The 20,422-nt window shown below is 35.0% G+C and overlaps 2 protein-coding genes across 3 annotated transcripts; one reads left to right on the top strand and one right to left on the bottom strand.

Moving 5' to 3' along the window:
- Nucleotides 1–36: 36 nt before the first annotated feature.
- On the bottom strand, nucleotides 37–15,545 carry LOC148312696 (uncharacterized). 2 transcript variants are annotated; one of them, XM_088275438.1, is made up of 10 exons: nucleotides 15,279–15,545; nucleotides 13,535–13,845; nucleotides 11,646–11,808; nucleotides 11,069–11,240; nucleotides 9,940–10,038; nucleotides 8,264–8,483; nucleotides 6,422–6,601; nucleotides 4,952–5,160; nucleotides 4,776–4,872; nucleotides 37–3,614 (listed from the first exon to the last, which is right to left on the bottom strand). In XM_088275438.1, the coding sequence occupies exons 1-10, from the start codon at nucleotides 15,288–15,290 to the stop codon at nucleotides 3,557–3,559; spliced, it is 1,521 nt and encodes a 506-aa protein (XP_088131564.1). In that variant the 5' UTR covers nucleotides 15,291–15,545; the 3' UTR covers nucleotides 37–3,556. The 2 variants fall into 2 exon arrangements, with proteins under 2 accessions (XP_088131564.1, XP_088131558.1); XM_088275432.1 differs by having other exon boundaries at nucleotides 9,940–10,041; nucleotides 15,279–15,544.
- Nucleotides 15,546–16,752: 1,207 nt separating this feature from the next.
- Nucleotides 16,753–20,211, top strand: LOC148312695 (p21-activated protein kinase-interacting protein 1-like). The gene is made up of 3 exons (XM_088275517.1): nucleotides 16,753–16,927; nucleotides 18,283–18,580; nucleotides 19,342–20,211. Exons 1-3 carry the CDS (start codon nucleotides 16,856–16,858, stop codon nucleotides 20,139–20,141), a joined length of 1,170 nt encoding a protein of 389 aa, XP_088131643.1. The 5' UTR covers nucleotides 16,753–16,855; the 3' UTR covers nucleotides 20,142–20,211.
- The last annotated feature ends 211 nt before the right edge of the window (nucleotides 20,212–20,422 follow it).

Genomic DNA, 20,422 nt, shown 5'->3' with positions numbered 1-20,422 from the left:
TATTGTTAAGACATTTTTACAAGAAATAAAAGGAGATTTTGTATTCAAGGATTCATTTATTGCACATAAAAGCAGTTCTTACAATAGACAAAAATGTATATAGGCGCATATCACTTTGTGATGTATCATAAAAAATATTTCTTTTAAAAATCTATCCGTGGCCGATAGCAGCATGTGACGATCATTGCACTTAATTACACAACCTTTTTCTTCCTCTAATCTCATGTTTTCCACTAACAATAATCACAAAACACATTCCTTATCTTTATGACTACTAAAAGCTTGTAGTTCCGGATGTCTATAACTCATTCCTTTGCACGCTGAGATCAATTTGCAGTCTATGCTTTCCTGGTGTAATTCTTGTCAACGCAATTGCCTACTTACGCTAACTATTCCGTTCTCATATCGTTCAAAATATACGCAAAGTGTTATGCTGAAAGATCTTATATCTAATCTACACTGGAGAAGAATATATTTAATTCGTCTCGGAGATAGTCTCTTCACGGCGGACTACTTCTCCGCACGAACTATCGGCCAGCCTTGAGCTTCTATACTAACATTCAAGTGTAAATTCTTATTATTGATTGTTTTATTTATCCATATATAAATATTATGAAAAACAACGACTAACTCCGCCTGGTGGATAGTAACGGCTAGCTACCTCGTCCAAACACAATCACCTAAATAATAGCATGCAAAGTTATACAAAAACCGAGTCAACTGTTCCCACCTCGATTTCATAAAATGAAGGATCTGAATTTCCACCGCCAACATTTTACACTATAAAGCTTACAGACAGAGTAAAAAGAGTAAAGCTATCTAATGAACAGTCTTGGAATAACTTTAGAGGCTACATTATGCTCCAGCGGCCCTCCGGGAACCGCCATAATCCCGACTCGGGAAAGCGCGTGCGGCTAAACATTGGTGTTTTAACTTAATTTTACTTTATCAGTCACCCTAAGTTCTAAACAATTTAATACTGGGGGGTCTCACAACACATAAACTAAACCAACCGGAAGATAAAGCCAACAATGTACACTAATCCAGCCCTTTTCAAGAAGCCACACCTCCTCGGGTGTATTATAAACCATGTGAAATGCCAAATTACAGTAGAAACTGAATGTTACGGCCCACACTTACTGCCTCCACGCCGTATCACAGTTGCTTCAACTCGAGGCATTGACAACACAGTGATGATAAGTGTCCGTTGCTGAACGGAACTTCAAATAAAGAATCGGTACCTGTCGAGTTGATGCGATGGTCATGCGGTGTCGAGACAATAGCGTGCGATAGCCGTAATGGTTATGTTTACCATATTAATATTGTAAAATAATTTACACGATCAATCTAGTCATCCAAATTGCATTAATTAAATACAAAAGTTTTGGGGTCTGAAAATCAACTTCAGCCAACTTTGAAAATAGTAATAACCAAACTTGCTATAAATTTTTATTCTCTATAAATTTTGTGTTTTTTATCCGAAAGTTGACGTTTTTCAAATTATTGTATTATTGATAATACGTAACGAAAATAAGCACAATGTACGATGGCGGCAAACATAAGAGGATTTAAGCCATGAAAACCTCGATTTAGACTACCAATAACCTCCCCTCGACGATTACAAAAAAGGTGTGTTTAATTAATGCAATATCACCTATTTTGTAGTATAGTTGAAAGTTTGAGAATGATAACCAGACAAATCCTTCCCCTGTGAAAATGAACTACCTGAACATGACAAACTTTACAATTCCATTTAATGTATATATTTTTTCTATGAGCTAATCCAATACTATCAAAAATAACTTTAGATTAATGTGTCTAAATATTTGTCGGGTTACAGTTCTCCTTCTTTCGATTCTGCTAATCCCCTTACAGTAGCATACTTATCCGAATTCACACTCAAATGACATTTTTTATTATCTTATATATTTTAATGATAAAAGACATTACATAATATTATTGCGATATATTGCCGTAGTTTTCCCAGATTACTCAACCACTGATAGAGTTCATAATATATATCTATAATTTCATATATTAAATCAGTTTTCAAGTTAAACTGTTGTCGAGTCCTTCATGCATTAACCTGAGCACGCGCAGTATTTAGAGATTAAATAGAATAACTAACTAATAATACATAATACGTAGTACAAAAATGAAGATGAAACAACAATAGATGAAAGGTAATGATGCAATGTGAACAGTGCAAGCCTCTTTAACAATATCCCATGGCAAACCATATTAATTTACCTAATCTTAAAGTAAATCTGTACAATAACTTGATTGTAAGCGAGATAACTCCACTTTAAGGTACTAATTGCTAAATATTACCATACGAGTACAATACTTTTAAAAATAAAACATATGTCATGATAGAGAGAATATTTGTTTTGGTACTAAGTAATATTATGCAGTAAAAATACATTTTACAGGTTGTATTATGCGTAAGATAAAATATTAAATGTTTTTTTATTGCTTTAGACCTTTTTTATATATTAAAGCTAACAAAAACAGAAATAACCAATTTTTTTTAAACGTAATATAATGAGAAATAATTTCCTGCATTGAAAAATGAGATTTATTTATTTATATGTATGTTTAACTAAATATGTAATGAAACTGATTTAAGTTTTAAATAAAATATTTTTATATGTATTTAACATATTTCACATAATCTCGAGAGGCACTTGGTGCCGTTATAATATATTGCCAAGTAAATTATGATGACTAAGAAATAAAACAAAAGTGCCAAACACTTTAGTACGATGGGTAAAGTTGTGATTGTTTGTAAAATTAGAAAACAGTGTAAAATATAAATCTAAAATAGTTGGATGTCTTCAGAGTCAATTAGTTTACAGCTTTATAAAATAATATAAATATAGAAAATAATATAAATATATGTAGATTCTAAAAACATCCCATAGCTGCTCAATAATACATTGATTAGTACATAAAATTAAGATATATATATTGTAAATAAAAAATGAGATATAGTTGTGTTTTGATTATTCAAATAAAAAGTAGCGATGTACGTATATAAACGTAATATTGTCAAACCCGAGGGCTCAATAGTACTAAAATAATAGGCAGCTAGCACACGACGTACAAACATTATGTCTACTCACAAAACTCCAATCACACGATGAAAACCTTCACGCAAACATTTACACTAATGACATCAAACACATTCAAAACATAGATCATTAAAGTGTTCACCTCAAAATTTCATTTTGATTTGTTTCAATATATTTTCACAATATCACAGTTGTTAATCATATTACCTGGACGATATACCGTTTAATTTTTTACAATTAGCTCTAACGGAAGAATTTGGGGAATACTTAGAAACGTCCCGAGAGATAAAATAAACCAATTTCGACTAGAATTGTACGCAACAATACACCACCGCACTACTCGGGCAAGAACCATTACATTCTACAGATTTAGAGATCATAGAGAAGAACGAAGAAACCATGTTTGCAAAACTTAACGGAGAATGCATATTACGGGCATTTTCCTATTTGGAGACAATCCCGAGAGGTCATTTTAGCTGCACTCAGTTCCCTGACGCTATCTTTCTGGGTTCGGCTGTCAGGTCTTCTACACTCCCGGATCTGAAAAGCGGAACACGACATATACTGCCATTTCACAACTATAATCCAATGAGCCATTTATTTACTACACAATTCCAAATTCCAACTACACAATCGCCAAATATTAAAATTCTCGCCGCACTTTATAACAGCTGGCAATATAGCGACCATTTTTGGTTATATTAACTCAGAAAACTGATGAACTGATTGACTTTCAAATGTGAAAATAAGATAGCGCTGATCAAAATTCAAATTTTGAAGTCGGAGAATTTTGCCAACTTTAAAAAGTTAAAAAAGTAACAATATATTAAAAATGCTAAAATAATACTTATTATGATCTTAGATAGTTTATAAAAATGTTGAAACATACAGATTAACAACTCTTTCTTTATATAATATTTTTTTATTGAAAACCATTATTTCAGTATTATTAACACACTAAAGATGGGTGTTTTTTACGTCTGCGGACCGCTGGCAATGGGATTTGATAATTGTGCATATACAGTTTAGACCTTAGCAAAGAGATTCATACATAATATTCATATAAAAACATTAAATTTCTTATATTCTGAATTTGAAACGAGGCCAGCGCAGAAGGTAAAAATACCCTTCCCGTCCTTAAGCATCATCGACCAAACGGGTAGAAATTCCTTTCTACCCGTTTGCTAATGAAACTGAAGTTGTGAAGTGAGAAATTGTAGAAAATGACTTCAATTCAATTCAATTACATACATACAGACCAATGTTCCGGATAATTTCAGGATTATCGATCATACCGCGCAACAATCTATAAAAATGCGTAATCAAATACACATTCCTTCTAGTCTCTTAACTACTGTAGCCAAGCATACCCTGGAAAAACTCGGTCGGGTAGAGCCAAGGATAATAGCCGTACTCTCTCATGTAGAGATACCCCAGAAACTTCTTTTGGACTTTCTCTACCATAAGAGAGTAATTAAGCTCGTGTGGCCCCCAAATCATCGAGCCACTCTCGAGTCTACTTTGCACCAAGGAGTTATAAAGAGTTCTCAGCACGCGGGTATTTTCGAAAACCCTGGCAGTACGCAGAACAAATCCTAGCATTTTCAATGCATTACCACTGATCGCCTCTATGTGATGGTGAAATGATGATCATTCATCTAAATCCTGTGGACTGTTAAGATGAAAGGTAGGTCTAGTTACCTGAGTTTGTCGTCATTCTTCCACGATGTGACTTGGATGTGCGGGGGAGGGAGGTAGCTACGCAGAGACTGCACCAGTTGGATAGTGTCCATTAAAACTGCAAAAGAAAAATCTATCAAAACAAGGCTCAAACAAATTACTTTACAAATGTCATCGCTTCAACCGCGCGTCATTACTTTTCTGCAGCTGTTCGCTCTGTTTGCCGTAGGGTTTGCACATGGCGGGGCGCACGCAGGGGCGCATCCGGTGCAGGTTGCGCGCCAGCTCCGCGAAGGCGCGCACCACGCGCTCCTGCCCACCCCCGCCGGCCGCCGCGCCCGCCCCTGTCGCCCCCGCCAGCGATGCCGTCCCGCCAGACAGGCCCTCCAACGTCTCCAAATTAGCTCTGAAACACAATAACACTAATTTTATACATTTTTGACATCTCAACATAAATGAAGTAGGTAATTACAGGTATTTTACAGGTGTTATAAAGTGGTTGGATAATACTTTGTCAAAAGGAAAAATAAACAATTTTGTTATTGTTTGTCCAAAAAAAGGTGATATAAATACGACTACATTATTTGATATTATTAAAAATTTAACAATACCTTTTAAACAATATCAAATAATGTTAAAAAAAATTAAACAATACCTTTTCTTCAAAATGCAAAAACAACACTTTCTGCCCTGTAGCGGGTAAATATTAAGTTAAAAATATGCCTTTTTTGCGGGGATATAGTACATTTTCTGGGCATTCCGAAAACATGCACAACTGAAAATGGACAACTTTATGACGTTCTTGAAAGGAGTGAGCGATATGTCAATATTGTGTGATCCACAAATGGCATTGTATCTACAAATATAGTTTAGTTATCTAAGGTTAAGTGATCAATTTATACATTCACCATTCTACCCACAATTGACGACCATATTACTCAAATTTCAAAAAGGTTATTTATATGCTGCAAGTGACAAGATACTTTTATTCCAAAATAAACATTATACACACATCTACATATGGTTGAAATTTCTCAATATACTTCATCTATGTTAACACAATGTTGTCGAGCGGTTTTTTCATCAATCCCAACCCTATTCATACTCAGACAGTCTGCTGCCGACCCTTGGCAAAATTCTGATCTATTAAATGTTTTTTGGAGTCTCTCGCACTCTATCAAAAGTAAGCAAATAGAACGCTTATTAAATAGAGAATCCTGCTCTCTACCAACAATAAGTAAGACACTTTTAAGCATTTCCCGCAAACAATGTGTTAATACACATATCAATAAAAATATTTTTAAAAAATTAACTTCCCAGTGGAACAAATTGAGCATTTCTGAGAAAAAATTTGACACTCATAATACATATTCTGAAAATTATATTTAGTTCATTAAAAATACAAGAAAGTACAGTAACTACCATATAGGAGCACTCAAAACCATATACATACACTAAAAAAGTGTACTTTGAATATAGGGAATCGATAATGATGGAAAATGACGCAGTTACAAAAATACAGGTAGAAATGTTCAGAAAACAATCCTTCATAATGTAGGCATTACTTTACAACATAATTCTTGTCATAATGCAAATAGAGGAGTATTGTAAAATATTCTGAATGGAGTGTAGCATTTAAGAAGTGTAAATTATTGGTTATACATCACCTCAGGAAATCGTTGAGCTTGTGATCAGAAGCATCGTAATGTGCTATGGGGTTGGTGGTGAGGCTGTTGGAAGACTTCACTTTGGTCTGCTGGCTCAAGCTCTCCATCTGCTGTTGTATGGCTCGCTGTTTCTCCAAATTAGCGAGTCCATATTTCTCCAAGTTTTGCTGCGCTATCGCTCTGTGAGGCAAAAATAAATCTAAAATAATTGATGGGTTTTCGGTAGTTACACAACTTCTAGATGGTAAGGTGTTGCTAGTCATATAACATTCGACGTTTTTAAATATCCTACAAATGGCTAAAAATAATAAAGGTATTCTTTAGCCTACCAAAAAAAATTATTTGTTTAAAAAAAAAAGGTCTGCTTCAAAGAAAAGGAAGCAATAATGTATATTTGAACTTCTTGACAGGCGCCGTAGCGTGACTGAGTAGACGCATGACTACGAAACTGGCGTCAGGGGTTCGATTAACCCAAATTGCAAAATAAATCCGAGAAATTTGATTTAAAAATTCGAGAAATTAAAGTTTCAGCTCACAGATGACAATTCGCGCCATAATAAGTGAATGCTTCATCGAAAAAACAAACATTCACACTTGAAATTTTAATTTTAAAGAGCCCCAATTTTTTTACATTTAGTTTAAAATTTGTCATCCACAGGGCATGAAATTCACCATATTTAATAAATATTTTGTGAAGAATCATTGCTTTTTATTTTATTAATGAATATATAGTATGTATAAATAAGTCACAATATTTTTGTAAAGGTTTCACAGGTTTCTTCCTGTTTACTTGTTTCTTCATATATTTGTAAACATAAATAAGCATACATATTTGCTACCTTTCCAAAAAAAAACTGATTTTCTAAGAATATCTAAGTTTTTTCTCATATTTTTGCTAAAAAATCCTAGAGTTGCTGGAGACCTTTATGATTTTTTTTTTCGAGTGATAAGGATTAATTGGGATGCAGATATAATTTATCTGCTTACAGTTACTGCTAAGATTTCCACATCCCAATGTCATCATTTTACTGTACAAAAATATCTTTCAACAGATTTAAATAGTATGAAGATGTCTTCTATGGACCGATATGGTCAGCAACACAAATGTGCTTCAAAGAGTAAGAGCAGGGAGACAGTTGCTGACTGATATTAAGGTTCGGAAGGTATCCTATTTGGGTCATGTGCTAAGAGGAGAGAAGTACGAGCTATTGCACCTTATCATAAAAGGCAAAATAGAGGGTCGACAAGGTGTTGGTAGAAGACAGATCTCCTGGCTCCAAAATATACGAGATTGAATGAGGATCAGAGCCGTCAAGGCGCTGCTTAGAACTGCCCAAGACAAGAATAATTACTCTCAAAATACCGACGTCAGGGGGACGCCATGCATTTCTTCCGTCTGATCCATGTTGTGACGGTACATCCAGTTGTACTGGAGAGAATCAATCTCTATGTTTATATCTATTTAATTTCTATCGATCCTGATAACTATCTCAGGTTCCAGGAGGTAAGGTGGTTCCATCACCCAATCAGTACAACCAACCTGCCAATGGAAATGCCAATAGGGAGGGCGGTATCCCTGCTCAACTGTATATCCTTGCATATTGACCTTTTTCACATCGGTGAGGATAATACTACTTCTGGTGTAATAAGTATGTGTGTATGTATGTGTGTGTGTGTGTGTGTGTCTGTATGTATATGGAATGACTTATACTAAATATATGTTTTTTTATGTAATATATCCTGAGAATTGTAATGTACATAAAAAAATATAAGTGAGGGACCTGACATGACATGCACAGAAGGCAGTATGAAGGCACAGATCTAGATATTTCCATTCCCCACCTGTTCTGCTGGTGTATGATGGCCTCCCGTATGTGCTGCTGGCCCTTGTCGCGGGCGCGCTGCTCGCGCTCCCTCTCGCGCTCGCGCTCTCGCTCCAGCAGCGCGGCGGCCGCGTGCACCGGGTGCGCCGCCATCGCGGGCAGCGCCGCGTGCGAGGCGCCCGCCGCCGCGCCGCCCCCCGCCTTGCTCGCCTCCAGACCCAGCTCCATGCCGCTGGCAGCTGGAACCCACACAACACCGATAAGACTAAAAGTTTCATTTGACAGTGCCTCAAAGAAAAAACAATTAAAACTCACTATTTTATCCGCCTATTTTCGATACTGATATAAAAATTAAATTGTTATTTATTTTTGTAGTTTGTCCGCCTCCGTAGTGTAATGGACAGCACGGTCGGCTACCATTCTGGAGGTCCCGGATTCGATTCCCAGGGGGGTCAAATAAATATACGAGCGTTTGTGCACTACACGGAATTTTATCATCCGGCACTTCAGTTAGCTTATAAAACGATGATTGGCTTGGATTGGCTTGTGCTTTTGTCCATCTTTCTTCAGATTGGTGCTCTTGATCAGTGAGTGAACACGTTGCGCGTAAATTCGAGCTAAACTGTCGTAGTCGCTTTTATTTTTCAAAACCGGACTGCCGGACGGTAAAATTCTGTGTAGTGCACAAGCTCACTATGGACGTCGAAGTCAGTCTGTCGGTTAGTATGATGGAATTTGTATAGCAATAACATCTGTGAATATTTGTATGTAATTTTTGTTATAAAATAAAGCATAGAGAAAGTGAGTTTAATTTTTTTTTACATAATTTCTATCTTCATAATACATAGATCTTGTGAAGAAAAAACATTTTTTCTCAAAAAAGAACCCACTCCCAAGAGAAAGTCGGACATCAATTATTTTACTCCGGGAAAGGTTAATGTAAATTTAAAAAGATAAAATATACCACATTTACTACCCTACTCGTATAAAACAAATTTTTAAGAAAAAATCCAATGTGTTCAATAAATTTCTTTATCATATTTTCATTGAAAAAATTGGCACATTGAAATTGTATTAAGCAATATCATAAAGTGTCACATTTATGTTACTTCACTTTACTTTGCGTATGGCAAGTTATCACATTTATGTGTTCATGCATAAATAATGCAGGATACAAAAAAAAAACAAACAAAAAATATTCAATAGTCCTTTAAGTCCACGGAGTTGGTGACACCTGATTTATAAAAAAAAATATAGTTTTGAAATAAATTTTTCACCCATTCAATAATTCCTTAATGATGTTCTGAAACTCATGTATGTATACGTGACTCCAAATACCACAAGTCGATATTATTCCCAATATAAAGCTTGTAATGTTAGCAATACCGAGTTTGCATAGAAAAAATGCAAGTTGATAGGGATAGTCACTCCCTCATGAAAACAGTTTGAAGTCGATTACAACCAACATTTGACATTTAAATACAAATTAATTTTTCATATTATTTTTTGACATCTCATCAAAGATGAAGAAGAATATGAAAATCTGGGCAAATACGGACTTCCATATTCTTCTTCACCTTTGACGAGATGTCAAAAAATAATATGAAAAATAACTCCTATAATTGGAGATATGTAATCCAGATTTGTGAACAAGTATTTGGACACACTCAAAATGTTGTAAAGAAATGAATTTACCTAATGCGGCGAGGTGTGGTAACTGGAAGTCTTGCGGCAGCGGAGTACCCCGGAGTAATCTCTCTACAGCCTGACTGTCTGCTAGTGACGGTCCCCCCGCTTCTGTGAACAATCAAACCCTCGTACTCCATGACATTTCAAACATTACCACCACAAGATTGAGGTTAATTACTGACCTCCCTTGATGACGTTTTTTAAAAATGATTTTTATAAAAACGGAAATGTTAAATGAAGTGTACAATGCGTATACTTTTTTATTTGTGTAAATAGAGCAAAATTATATTACATTATTTCTAAAACACAATAGGGTTCTAAATGGAAAATTAATAATTTTTGGATAAGTTAAGGAAGATTTCATATTATTTTTTGACATCTCATCAAAGATGAAGAAGAATATGGAAGTCTGGGCATTTACGGGGCTGACGACCGTCAGAGGCTGGTTTAAGTGATCACTTTACACACGTGTAACATTCACCAATTCTACCCATTATTGATAACCACACTACTCAAATTCTTGGAAGTTCTATATATATATATGAACCAATTTTGAAAAATTGTTCTTGAATCACTTGAACTTCACTAGAGACATTTATTGGTGAGATGAAAATATTGAAAATATAACTTCCATATTCTTCTTCATCTTTAATGAGATGTCAAAAAATAATATGATAAATAACTTCTATAATTGGAGATAATTTGGACACACTCAAAATGTTGAGGAAGATTTATTTATGTCAGTGCAGCAAATAATGTGAGGGAGAAATAAAAATGCCAGAATATCCCGTCATGGAGAGGGATAAGAAATAAAAATATATCGTCCACTTCCCAATTCTCCACTCAATCTCCGGGGCCTCTGGTACTGCCTAGAAGACCTCTTCAGCCTAAACACCCTACCCATCAGGAATCTTTAGTTTAAACTAAGGTTTTCTGAATTCTTCCGAGCTGCATAAAATAGCAATTTTTTACTTTCTTGTCAAATTATGATCTTTACAATAAAGATTTAATATAAAAAATTCAGAACCTGAAATTGATAGAACCCACAGACCTTACATGAGATAGTGATCAAAAGCCTTTGTTCAAAGGATTATAGGATAGTGTTATTATGAATCATAATTAAAAGTGATCGTACCCGGTATGTAAGTGGGTTGTTGCGAAAGGTGCTGCTGTATAGATTTCTGCGTGAGCTCTAATTGGCTCTTGTAATAGCGGCACGCGGGATTCGGGCAGTTCTGCACAACTTCCATAATGAACTCTTTCTCCATACCAAAGTGGTCTCGTCCTATCGTGTAAGAGTCCACAACCTGAAATATTCAATAAAGAGAAATTTTAAACACACATCATAATTACTCTAGAAAGTTAACATAAACACATATGGACAAGGGGCAAATAAGAAATAAAAAAAATATTGTACAATAATGCTTTGTACTTTGTGAATGTACTGAACAATTGCATTTTTTCTAGGAGAAAAATTTATAATGTTATGATAAGAACAAAACAGAGTTATTGTGTTTGTTCTTCAATCTAAATATATATCAGTTTGGTCATCCAAGATATTACTGCATTCTGAATTAATATTCAGCATTTTCTGGGTTATTCTGAGTGCATTGCGGCATTTAATATCTGCGAAAAATTACCCATAAACACGGTACAATCTCATGAAAACTATATCAGCAAAGCTTTAATTTACTCAGACAAAGATTACTCACCGCTCTTACTGTACCCTCGATACCAAGATGTAGTCCGTGTGGCCCGTTCATATGTTTGAGCATTACAGCATTAGCAAAGTGCTCATATGGTAGAATAATTTTACCATTTTCCCGCAGTATCAACCTTCCTTGAGTGTCAAGAGCTACCCGTGACGCCATTAACCTGGAAATCATAAAATATTCCATCATTAGTATCCATTAATCAAGCCAAAATTAAAGTCTCAATTTTAACCAATTCCCTGATTAGCCCGAGTGTGACCCGGGCAGGGAGTTTGTGTTTCATTTGGCGAGCCCGAGCACTGGTCGGGTAAATCGTATTCCGACTCGTCAGTCCTGCTTTGCCCGAGTCAAATATTGACCCATTTGTTTTTATTGAATAACCCGAGTGGTATTCAGACAGTCTTGTTTCAACTTGTGGATGATTATTTTCTCCACAGACAAATTTTCTCCCCAAAATTCAACAGTTAACATATCATAACTACCTTAAAGACGAATTTTCGTGTTCTCTCCCCTACAATCAAATTTATTTTTTTATTTAGATACATAAATATGCACACACATACAATTTTTTTTTTTGGCAAAGCACCCAAAATCGAGTGATACATGCCACCTTTCATTACTGGTAAATTAACTTGAATGATTACTACAACTTACTCAAACGTTTTTGCCATACTTTTTAAAGTGCTATATGACCGCACTATTGACTTTTTGAGAGTTCATCGATAAGAGGTGCTGGACATTCAGCGGGAAGGACAAACCCTCCGGGCGAATGTCCTGAAGGAACTCAAGGTTAGGGAGTAAGGGGCAGTTAAATAGTACGTGATCAGCAGTCTCATCCTCCTCTTCACACGCGCATAATGAACAGGTTAGGATATTGATTTATTTGAGGTGGGATGACAGTACAGTATGTCCGATCCTCAGCCTGCACAGAAGGGACACATTCAGCTTAGGCATTTTGACATTGCGGAACCAAGGGGATTTGGGAATCATGGGTTGAATAGACTTATATGCTACAGAAAATATTTTATGCCACTCATCGCTCGCACCAGTTTTGAGCTTACTAGTCAGGAATGGGAAGGGTGAATAAACTGGGAACCACGCCACAGTCCCGGTCTTCTTTGGCCTTTTACACGCATACACAATTTTATACACATAATGTTAAATTTTGTTTATTAATTGCTGCTTCGGTCTAAATAGAATTACCCATGATCAAAACAATAACTGCTGCTTCTTATGCATAATAAAACATAATTATCTTGACTCAAATAAAAAATAATTCATTCCTATCTATTTCCACATCGAGCTATACAAATTTAGAGCAGGTTCCACAAGGTGTGCATAGGTTGAATGATGTACCCTGATTACAATTCGTTACAGTTTTTTGGTGGCAGTTTAAATGACAGGAGTACTGATTATCTTTTGATAATAACCAATTATTACATTTTGATTCCTCCAAAAATTAAGAAAGGTGTGTTGAGATGGTTTGGACATGTAGAACGAATGAGTGAGGAAAGAATGATAAAACAAATTTATGAGGCGAATGTAATTGGAAAAAGGAGCAGAGGAAGACCGAGAAAAACATGGCACAATCAGGTGTGCCAAATACTTGAAAGTGGTCAGGTTAGGAGTCGCAATAATCGGCCGGTATGTATGAGGAGATGCATGAACGTGGAAGAGGCAAAGAATGTTTGCAAAGACAGAGTGGTGTAGTGTTCTATTCTCTCTGCCTACCCCTGCGTGAAGCGGCGTGATGGTTAGTTAGTTAGTTAGTTAGATTCCAGTATAAAGTAAGCCAAAATGGAGTCGGATGAAGCTAAAGTAAAATTTGATTGATCATATTTTTCAGATCCTTACGATTATAACAAACAGTATCTAAAAACAAAACTTACTGCAGATATGAAGCACTCGGGAGCATAGAGGATTCCTTCAATTCCGTAAAGCACTGCAACAGTTCTACGCTAGGGCTCCACCCTTTGTTTTGTAGGTAGAGTTGCAGGAGCATGTAAAGTTTCTCGGTGACGTAGCCCTCGGCCCCGGGGTTCACCCCCCCGCCGCCACCGCCAGCGCTGGCGCTCCCCGTGGCGCTTGCACCCCCAGACCCCCCGCCCGAGCTACTCCCACCGCCCTTGGACAGTACACTTTTCATCGTTTCGGCTAAATCCATCTTGTATACGTCTAGGTATGTGCGCTTTTGAGAATCCTGAAATAACAATTATGAATTTTTATTCCAAAAACTCTTACAAAAATTAATCTTTTTTACACTAGGCATCAGAAAGCATTTGGTGATATTTGCTATCATTTTTTATTTGAGTTTTACTTAGAAAATACCACTATTTCTTCAAATCTATTGTGACACATCGCTCACTCCATTCAAGAACGTCATAAATCAAAAATTGTCAATTTTCAGTTGTGCATGTTTTTGGAATGCCCAGAAAATGTACTATATCCCAGCAAAAGAGGCATATTTTTAACTTAATATTTACCCACTACAGGGCAGAAAATGTTGTTTTTGCATTTTAAGAAAATGTATTGTTTAATATTTTTTTTAATATATTAAATATTTATCAAATGGAGAAAAAACCTTCAGGTTTTACCTAAAAAGATCTGTTGCACAGTAAAATGTTCAATAAGAGGCTTGATATTTATTTTTAATGCATTGTGTTATATTTGAAAACATTAAAAACGTTCTCCTGAAAAATCAAGTTTTTTGATTTATGACGTTCTTGAAAGGAGTGAGCGACATGTTTGAATGCATTACAAATCATTTTCAAACACCATATAAACAAACAAAAATACTGTGTTTGAAAATGATGCAGAATGCATCAAAACACATGTCACAATAAATTATAAGAAATAGTAGTATATACTAAGTAAAACTTAGATTAAAAATGGATAGATTTTACCACAAGTGATTGCTGAATCAATTAATTTGCTACCATTGTTCATGAGACAGGATTTTGTATATTATTATAAAAAGACAAACTAGTACAAAGTTGTAACCAGATAATGAACACTTATTAAATAGTTTTAACGCTTCCCTTTTAAGTAATTCATTGCTGTGATAACTGAGAATAACAAATAATTTTATTACTAGGATGTCTGTGAGACTAAAATGTAATGATATGAAATGAAATAAGAAAATTCACAATTATTTTAAAGAGTTGATATATTATTAATGAAATGCAATACATTGCCTGTACGAAATATTTATTCTTTATATTACAGGTAGTTCTAGCATTAGATTCCAGTACTTAATTTTTGTAAAAAGTAAGGTTATATACTAGAAGTCAAATTGGCGCCCGGATACACTTAAAATGATTGTAAAAACAATAATATACTTAAATTGCTGATTCCGTAACTACAACCTTTGATTAAACATTTAATACAGCCAAAGTTTCTATTTATACATGCTATATTCGGGAGCTTCCATAATTAATATTTAATTGCTTTAGTGTGAATAAAGGAGCATAATTAAAGTTGGCGTCACCTACATCTAAACATAAACAATGATAAAGAAATAAAAAGTTAGTCGTTATCTTCAATAGAAAACATGTTTACAAAATATAAATATTGCACAAAATGTATTTATCGGTTGGAAATGACAAAATATAATGCAAAAATATAAAGGCATACCAGACTGGTCATAGAGATAAGTTCTCGAAAAAAATATGTGTTCCTAGGCGGTCCGATCACATTTATAAATATTAAAGTATACAATAAATTACAACGCGACGTATCCTGTCCGAATCTTTTGACAGAAAATTGAAGTCACGCCCCAGTAAACGCACAAAGTAAAATTCTATCTAAAAAAAACTGCAAAAAACAGCTGATTGCATGTGAGGCTTTTTTCGTGTTGATAACCACAAACAATAAATTTCATACATCGCGACGCCATGACGCTTCTCACTTTTTTGGTTTTTTTTTTCACCGGGCTTGTTGTGAAAACTTATTTGTAAAAAAAGCATTAGAAATATATCGATGTTTTTCCTTATAGTTTTTAATTTATTGTTATTGATGACAGTATCGGTATAATCAAGGTATGGAAAAAGTACTTGACCAAGTTTTACATATAGCATGTCAAAAAATTACAACCTGCGGGCCACAGACGGCAAAGTATTAAAATACAAAAAAAAAATATTTATGAAAATTATAAAATATACAAACCAAATAAATTATTCATATTAGGACCCTTACCCTTATTCTCGCTAATTTGTACAAATGGACCTGCTTTGGATATATTCTGTAGGCATTACCTCAATCAGAAATTTCATCAATATACTTTTACAACTCAACATCAATATTAACACGAAGAAAAAAATCTTTATTTAAATCATCAAGATTGTTTGGTACCTATTACAAAACGAAATACTGAAGCACATTGAAAAAATCATCTTCATTGCTTATTCCGCATGAATAATGACATTCTTTTTATGTAGCGGAAGTATATTTTACAAAAAGTAAGTCAGATATAGAAATCAGGGGTATTATTGCAAAGCCGTTATTCAAGATAACTTATTTGAAATAAAAATGTGCCCTTGGTGCGCGAAAACCAACTGAAGATACATTGTTTCCAATTAAAAAAAATTGTATCATGAAATAAGTCAAATAATATATTTATTTCTAGTAATTTTGCCATTTTTAATTGTCATACCCGTACTATCAGAAAGTCGTTATTACCAAATATATAAAGTATTAATTGTGCTACAGAAGAGAACAAAGTGAAAAGTAACACTACGTAGTACTTAGTAATACTACCCAAAATGAATTGGAAAACAGATTTTCAACTAATTAACTAACAACTCTGCTTCTTGTCCAACTAACATTCGCCTCATAAATTTGTTTTACCGTTCTTTCGTCACTCATTCGTTCCACATGTCCAAACCATCTCAACACACCTTTCTTAATTTTATCGATAATGCTTATCTCAGCTTTGCATTCCTTCCTTATTTCACTATTCGCACATCTATCATACATCGTTTTGTCGCACATTCTTCATACCATAATAAATTAATAATTAATTCTTCAATTCATAATATTTTTATTTATTATATTGGTGTACGTGCTGCTGTGCGACTGACGTTGTCTATGATTTAAAACGTCAAACGTCAGTTTTTATAAATTCTCGAGTTCGCCATGTGCGTTCAAACCTAATGATAATTTAATATTAATTACATTACATTTTTGTGTGTGAAAACTATTTACAAATTACCATGGAAGACGGAATGGAAATTGTGGTTGGGACATACGAGGAGTTTCTTTTAGGATACAAATTAGATAAAACGGTAATAATTTTGAAACAAAATATAAATAAATAATCGCTCTGTTAGTGTGAACACACTATCAATGTTAATACAACCCTTGGCTTCTCGTATATTTTTTTTACTTAACTCATAATTCCAATAATTTTTTTTTTTAAAAACTAAAAATCCGCCTCTCTTTTTTAGAATACCGCGAAAAACAATTTATTACTATTCAAATCACTGCCATACAACTATGATTACCTTTTTATCTTTTATGATATCTCTATAGACAAAGAACAATAGCAAAATAAGTTCAAGTGCTAATTCTAGTGTTCATTTGTATATGAAAAAGAATACCTTGCCGTGCTAAAACACTTGAAACTATCATAATTTTATCTCACCAATGCGTTCTTGAGGCAGTACTTATCGAATATGGAGTGATATATATTTCCAAAATTAGTATTATTATAGAATGGGTAATATAGCAAACTGATGACTCCGACGAGGGTCTCCAATTAATCGTCGACAGGGTAAATAGGTACTCTACGCACATGGGGCTTACAATAAATGTTTCAAAATCCCATGTGATGCCCAACAACCCTTGACGTTGAGTAACCAGCTCATCGAAAGGGCCGAGAGTTTCAAGCAATTGGGAGTGTACGTGACTAAAAATGGCAGCCTTCAAAAGGAATTGGGAGTGCAACTAGGACTCGCAGAGTCCACATTTAACTGTATGAAGGCTGTCTGGAGATCGGATTTATACTTGGTGAAGACCAAATGCCGCCTATACAATGCCTGCATTGCTCCTGTTCTCTTATATGGCTGTGTAACATGGCACCATACGAAGGCCCAGAGCAGGTGTCTGCGGAGCCTACTCTGGGCCTTCGTATGGTGCCATGTTTCACAGCCATATAAGAGAACAGGAGCAATGCAGGCATTGTATAGGCGGCATTTGGTCAGAATTTTACATGGTGAGAACATGGTGAGAATTTTAGGCATGCGGTGGTTTGACATTGTGAGGAATGAAGAGATAAGGCGTAGGACGCAGCAAATCTTTGTCACAACTGTCGTCAAGAAAATGCGATTCAGTTGGCTTGGCCATGTACTCCGCATGCCTCCTGAGAGCCTTAATCAAGCTTCTCTTTTACAAGGCATAAGATTCGTGCCGCCCAGGACGACCACTGCTGACAATTCATCGGCAGTTCTCGTCAGATATGACTTGGAAAGATGCAAGGGAGCTGACAGCCAACAGAAAAGTCTGGAGACAGTTTGTGGACTCCATATGGTCCACCTAGGGAGCGGATATGGTTTAATAAATAGTAATAATATAGCAAACAGCAATATCCCACGGTGAATAAGTTTATTGGCACTACATATATCTGTTTTTCTGTTTTCAGAATCCTGAAATGAAACTTGTCCAAAGCTTTGCAACACACGCCCATACCGCTTCAGTAAGAAGTGTGACGTCGTCTGGACCATACTTGGCTTCAGGGGGTGCAGATGACAAAATCATAATTCACGATATGAAAAGTCGTACAGAAAATAGAGTACTGATGCATCACGATGGAACTGTGAACTGCGTAGCTTTTGCAGAGGGAGGCAGTCATATCCTCAGTGGAGGAGCGGATGGCGCATTCACCATCGTCAGGACTGGCAATTGGCAGATTGAGAAGCACTGGCCTAAAGCTCATCAAGGTTTGCAATACTATTTGAAAATGATGAAACTCTGTGACAGCTTGTCTCCTAAGTGCTAGTTTGTCCAATAGACAATGACTCAAAAATATTCTATAGTGTTTTTCTCCATTTCAAAGAAAAAAATACTTTCTTTTAAATCAATTTAAAAATAGTTCCTTGGTTGAGAAGTAAATATTTTAGATTTAAATTATTTAAAAATGACAAGATTTTTACTGAGATCTCAACATGCATGAAGACTTGACATGAGAAACACTCAAGAGTAAGTCTAGCATTTGTGAACAAAAAATTGGATGCACCAAAATATTGTAGTGAAAGTGGAAAAATAATCTTGATTTTCTAAATTATCTGTTCAACTTTTTGTTCAATTTTTAAATATATAGGGTTGAAGGTTTTGATGTTTAATCATTATTTTATGAGTAATTTTACTATGGAACAGGATAGGGATTAAGTAGAAGTAAGGATATTTGGTAGTTATGTTTCTAGGTATTTAATATGTGTTAGAAGTTCTTATATTAAATTTTGATTTGGATAGCGTTTGTCCTTCACATACTATTTCTGATGACTAATTTCTTGATGGTGCCTACATACATAAAAATAGAGCTTATTGACAAATTAAAAAACCTGCCCGAAGGGAATCTCTCTGGTCTGGTAGCCTTGTCATCTATTATAGAAGGAAAAATACTTTTTTATTGGCTTGAATGAAATGTTTTAGACAGGTTATTCAGTTTTTTTTTTAAATATTTCTTTTGATTTTATTTCAGGGTCTCCTGTAACATATATTTCTGTGCACCCGAGCAGTAAACTCGCTCTCACTATTGGAGAAGATCGTACTTTAAGGACGTGGAATTTGGTTAAAGGTCGCAAAGCTTATGTCATAAATTTAAGCAGTAAAGGCACAGCACATCCTTTATCCGTTGTATGGAGCCCTGAAGGACAAAACTTTTCGCTTACGGGATACAACGAAATCAGTGTGCGGAGCATTTCCAATGCCGCTATTAAACATATTTTGAAATGCCCTAGTAAATCTGTATGTATGGTTTGGGCATCAGAGGAACTTGCTGCTGCTGGTTTAGAAAATGGAGAAATCATACTGTTTAATCTGGAAACGGGAAAATCTGCTACTCACCCGGCTCATACCCAAAGAGTTAAAGCTATTGCATACCATAATGGATATTTATTTTCCGCTTCAAGTTCAGGGCATATTAAAATATGGAAATTGAAAATGAAAAAATTAGCCTTGATTGAAAAGTGCTCAGTGTCCACTGGATGTCGAATCACAGATATTACTCTTGTGAAACCTTTTGAAGGTCTCATTAAAAAAGAAGAGGATCTGTCTGTTGAAGAAACGTCCAATACTAATGGCACCATAGAGAAAACAAAAAAACGTAAACGAAAAATCTCTGAAGAAGTGGTTAAAGAAGATATTGAAGATTTTAATAAGAATAGCTATGTGCCGTATGTCTCCGTAAGTACTGAACAGGAAGTTGATACATCTTTGCCACGAAAAGCAACCAAGAAGAAAAAAAAACAAAAAAAGCAAAGTCTAGATAACCTTTGGTAGTTTACATTTATAAGTCTCTTTTTGTTTCGAATAAACTGATACAATAAATATTCTTATTTCTATGAAATTATATTTATCTTTTTTTTTAACCCCATCCAATTTTTTTTATGTCATTAGGAAACAGATTTCATTCAAGGTAAAATAAATTTACAAATTATGTATGCCATAGGAGAATGGTCTACTTGTTGAATTATGATTTTATTTTCATGTTAAAACAATTTTTCAGTACATATATGGAACTTCTAATCTCAAAGTAAACAAATTAATTTTGCCCTTTTACT

The sequence above is a fragment of the Brachycentrus maculatus genome, unplaced genomic scaffold, assembly GCF_059751285.1.
Source record: "Brachycentrus maculatus isolate JH-2025_06_01 unplaced genomic scaffold, ASM5975128v1 h1tg000036l, whole genome shotgun sequence".
Taxonomy (NCBI): Eukaryota; Metazoa; Arthropoda; class Insecta; order Trichoptera; family Brachycentridae; genus Brachycentrus; species Brachycentrus maculatus.
Note: the sequence above shows the minus strand (reverse complement) of the source record. Positions and strands in the feature narration are given on the sequence as shown.

Bases quoted from the DNA above. Each gene is read 5' to 3' on its own strand.
- LOC148312695 (XM_088275517.1), top strand. From the start codon at position 16,856: ATGGAAGACGGAATGGAAATTGTGGTTGGGACATACGAGGAGTTTCTT. The intron at 16,928-18,282 runs GTAATAATTTTG...TTCTGTTTTCAG, and splicing joins GATACAAATTAGATAAAACG to AATCCTGAAATGAAACTTGT. The intron at 18,581-19,341 runs GTTTGCAATACT...ATTTTATTTCAG, and splicing joins CTGGCCTAAAGCTCATCAAG to GGTCTCCTGTAACATATATT.
- LOC148312696 (XM_088275432.1), bottom strand. The intron at 11,809-13,534 runs GTAAGTTTTGTT...TATGATTTCCAG, and splicing joins CCGAGTGCTTCATATCTGCA to GTTAATGGCGTCACGGGTAG. The intron at 5,161-6,421 runs GTGATGTATAAC...ATTGTGTTTCAG, and splicing joins AAGCTCAACGATTTCCTGAG to AGCTAATTTGGAGACGTTGG.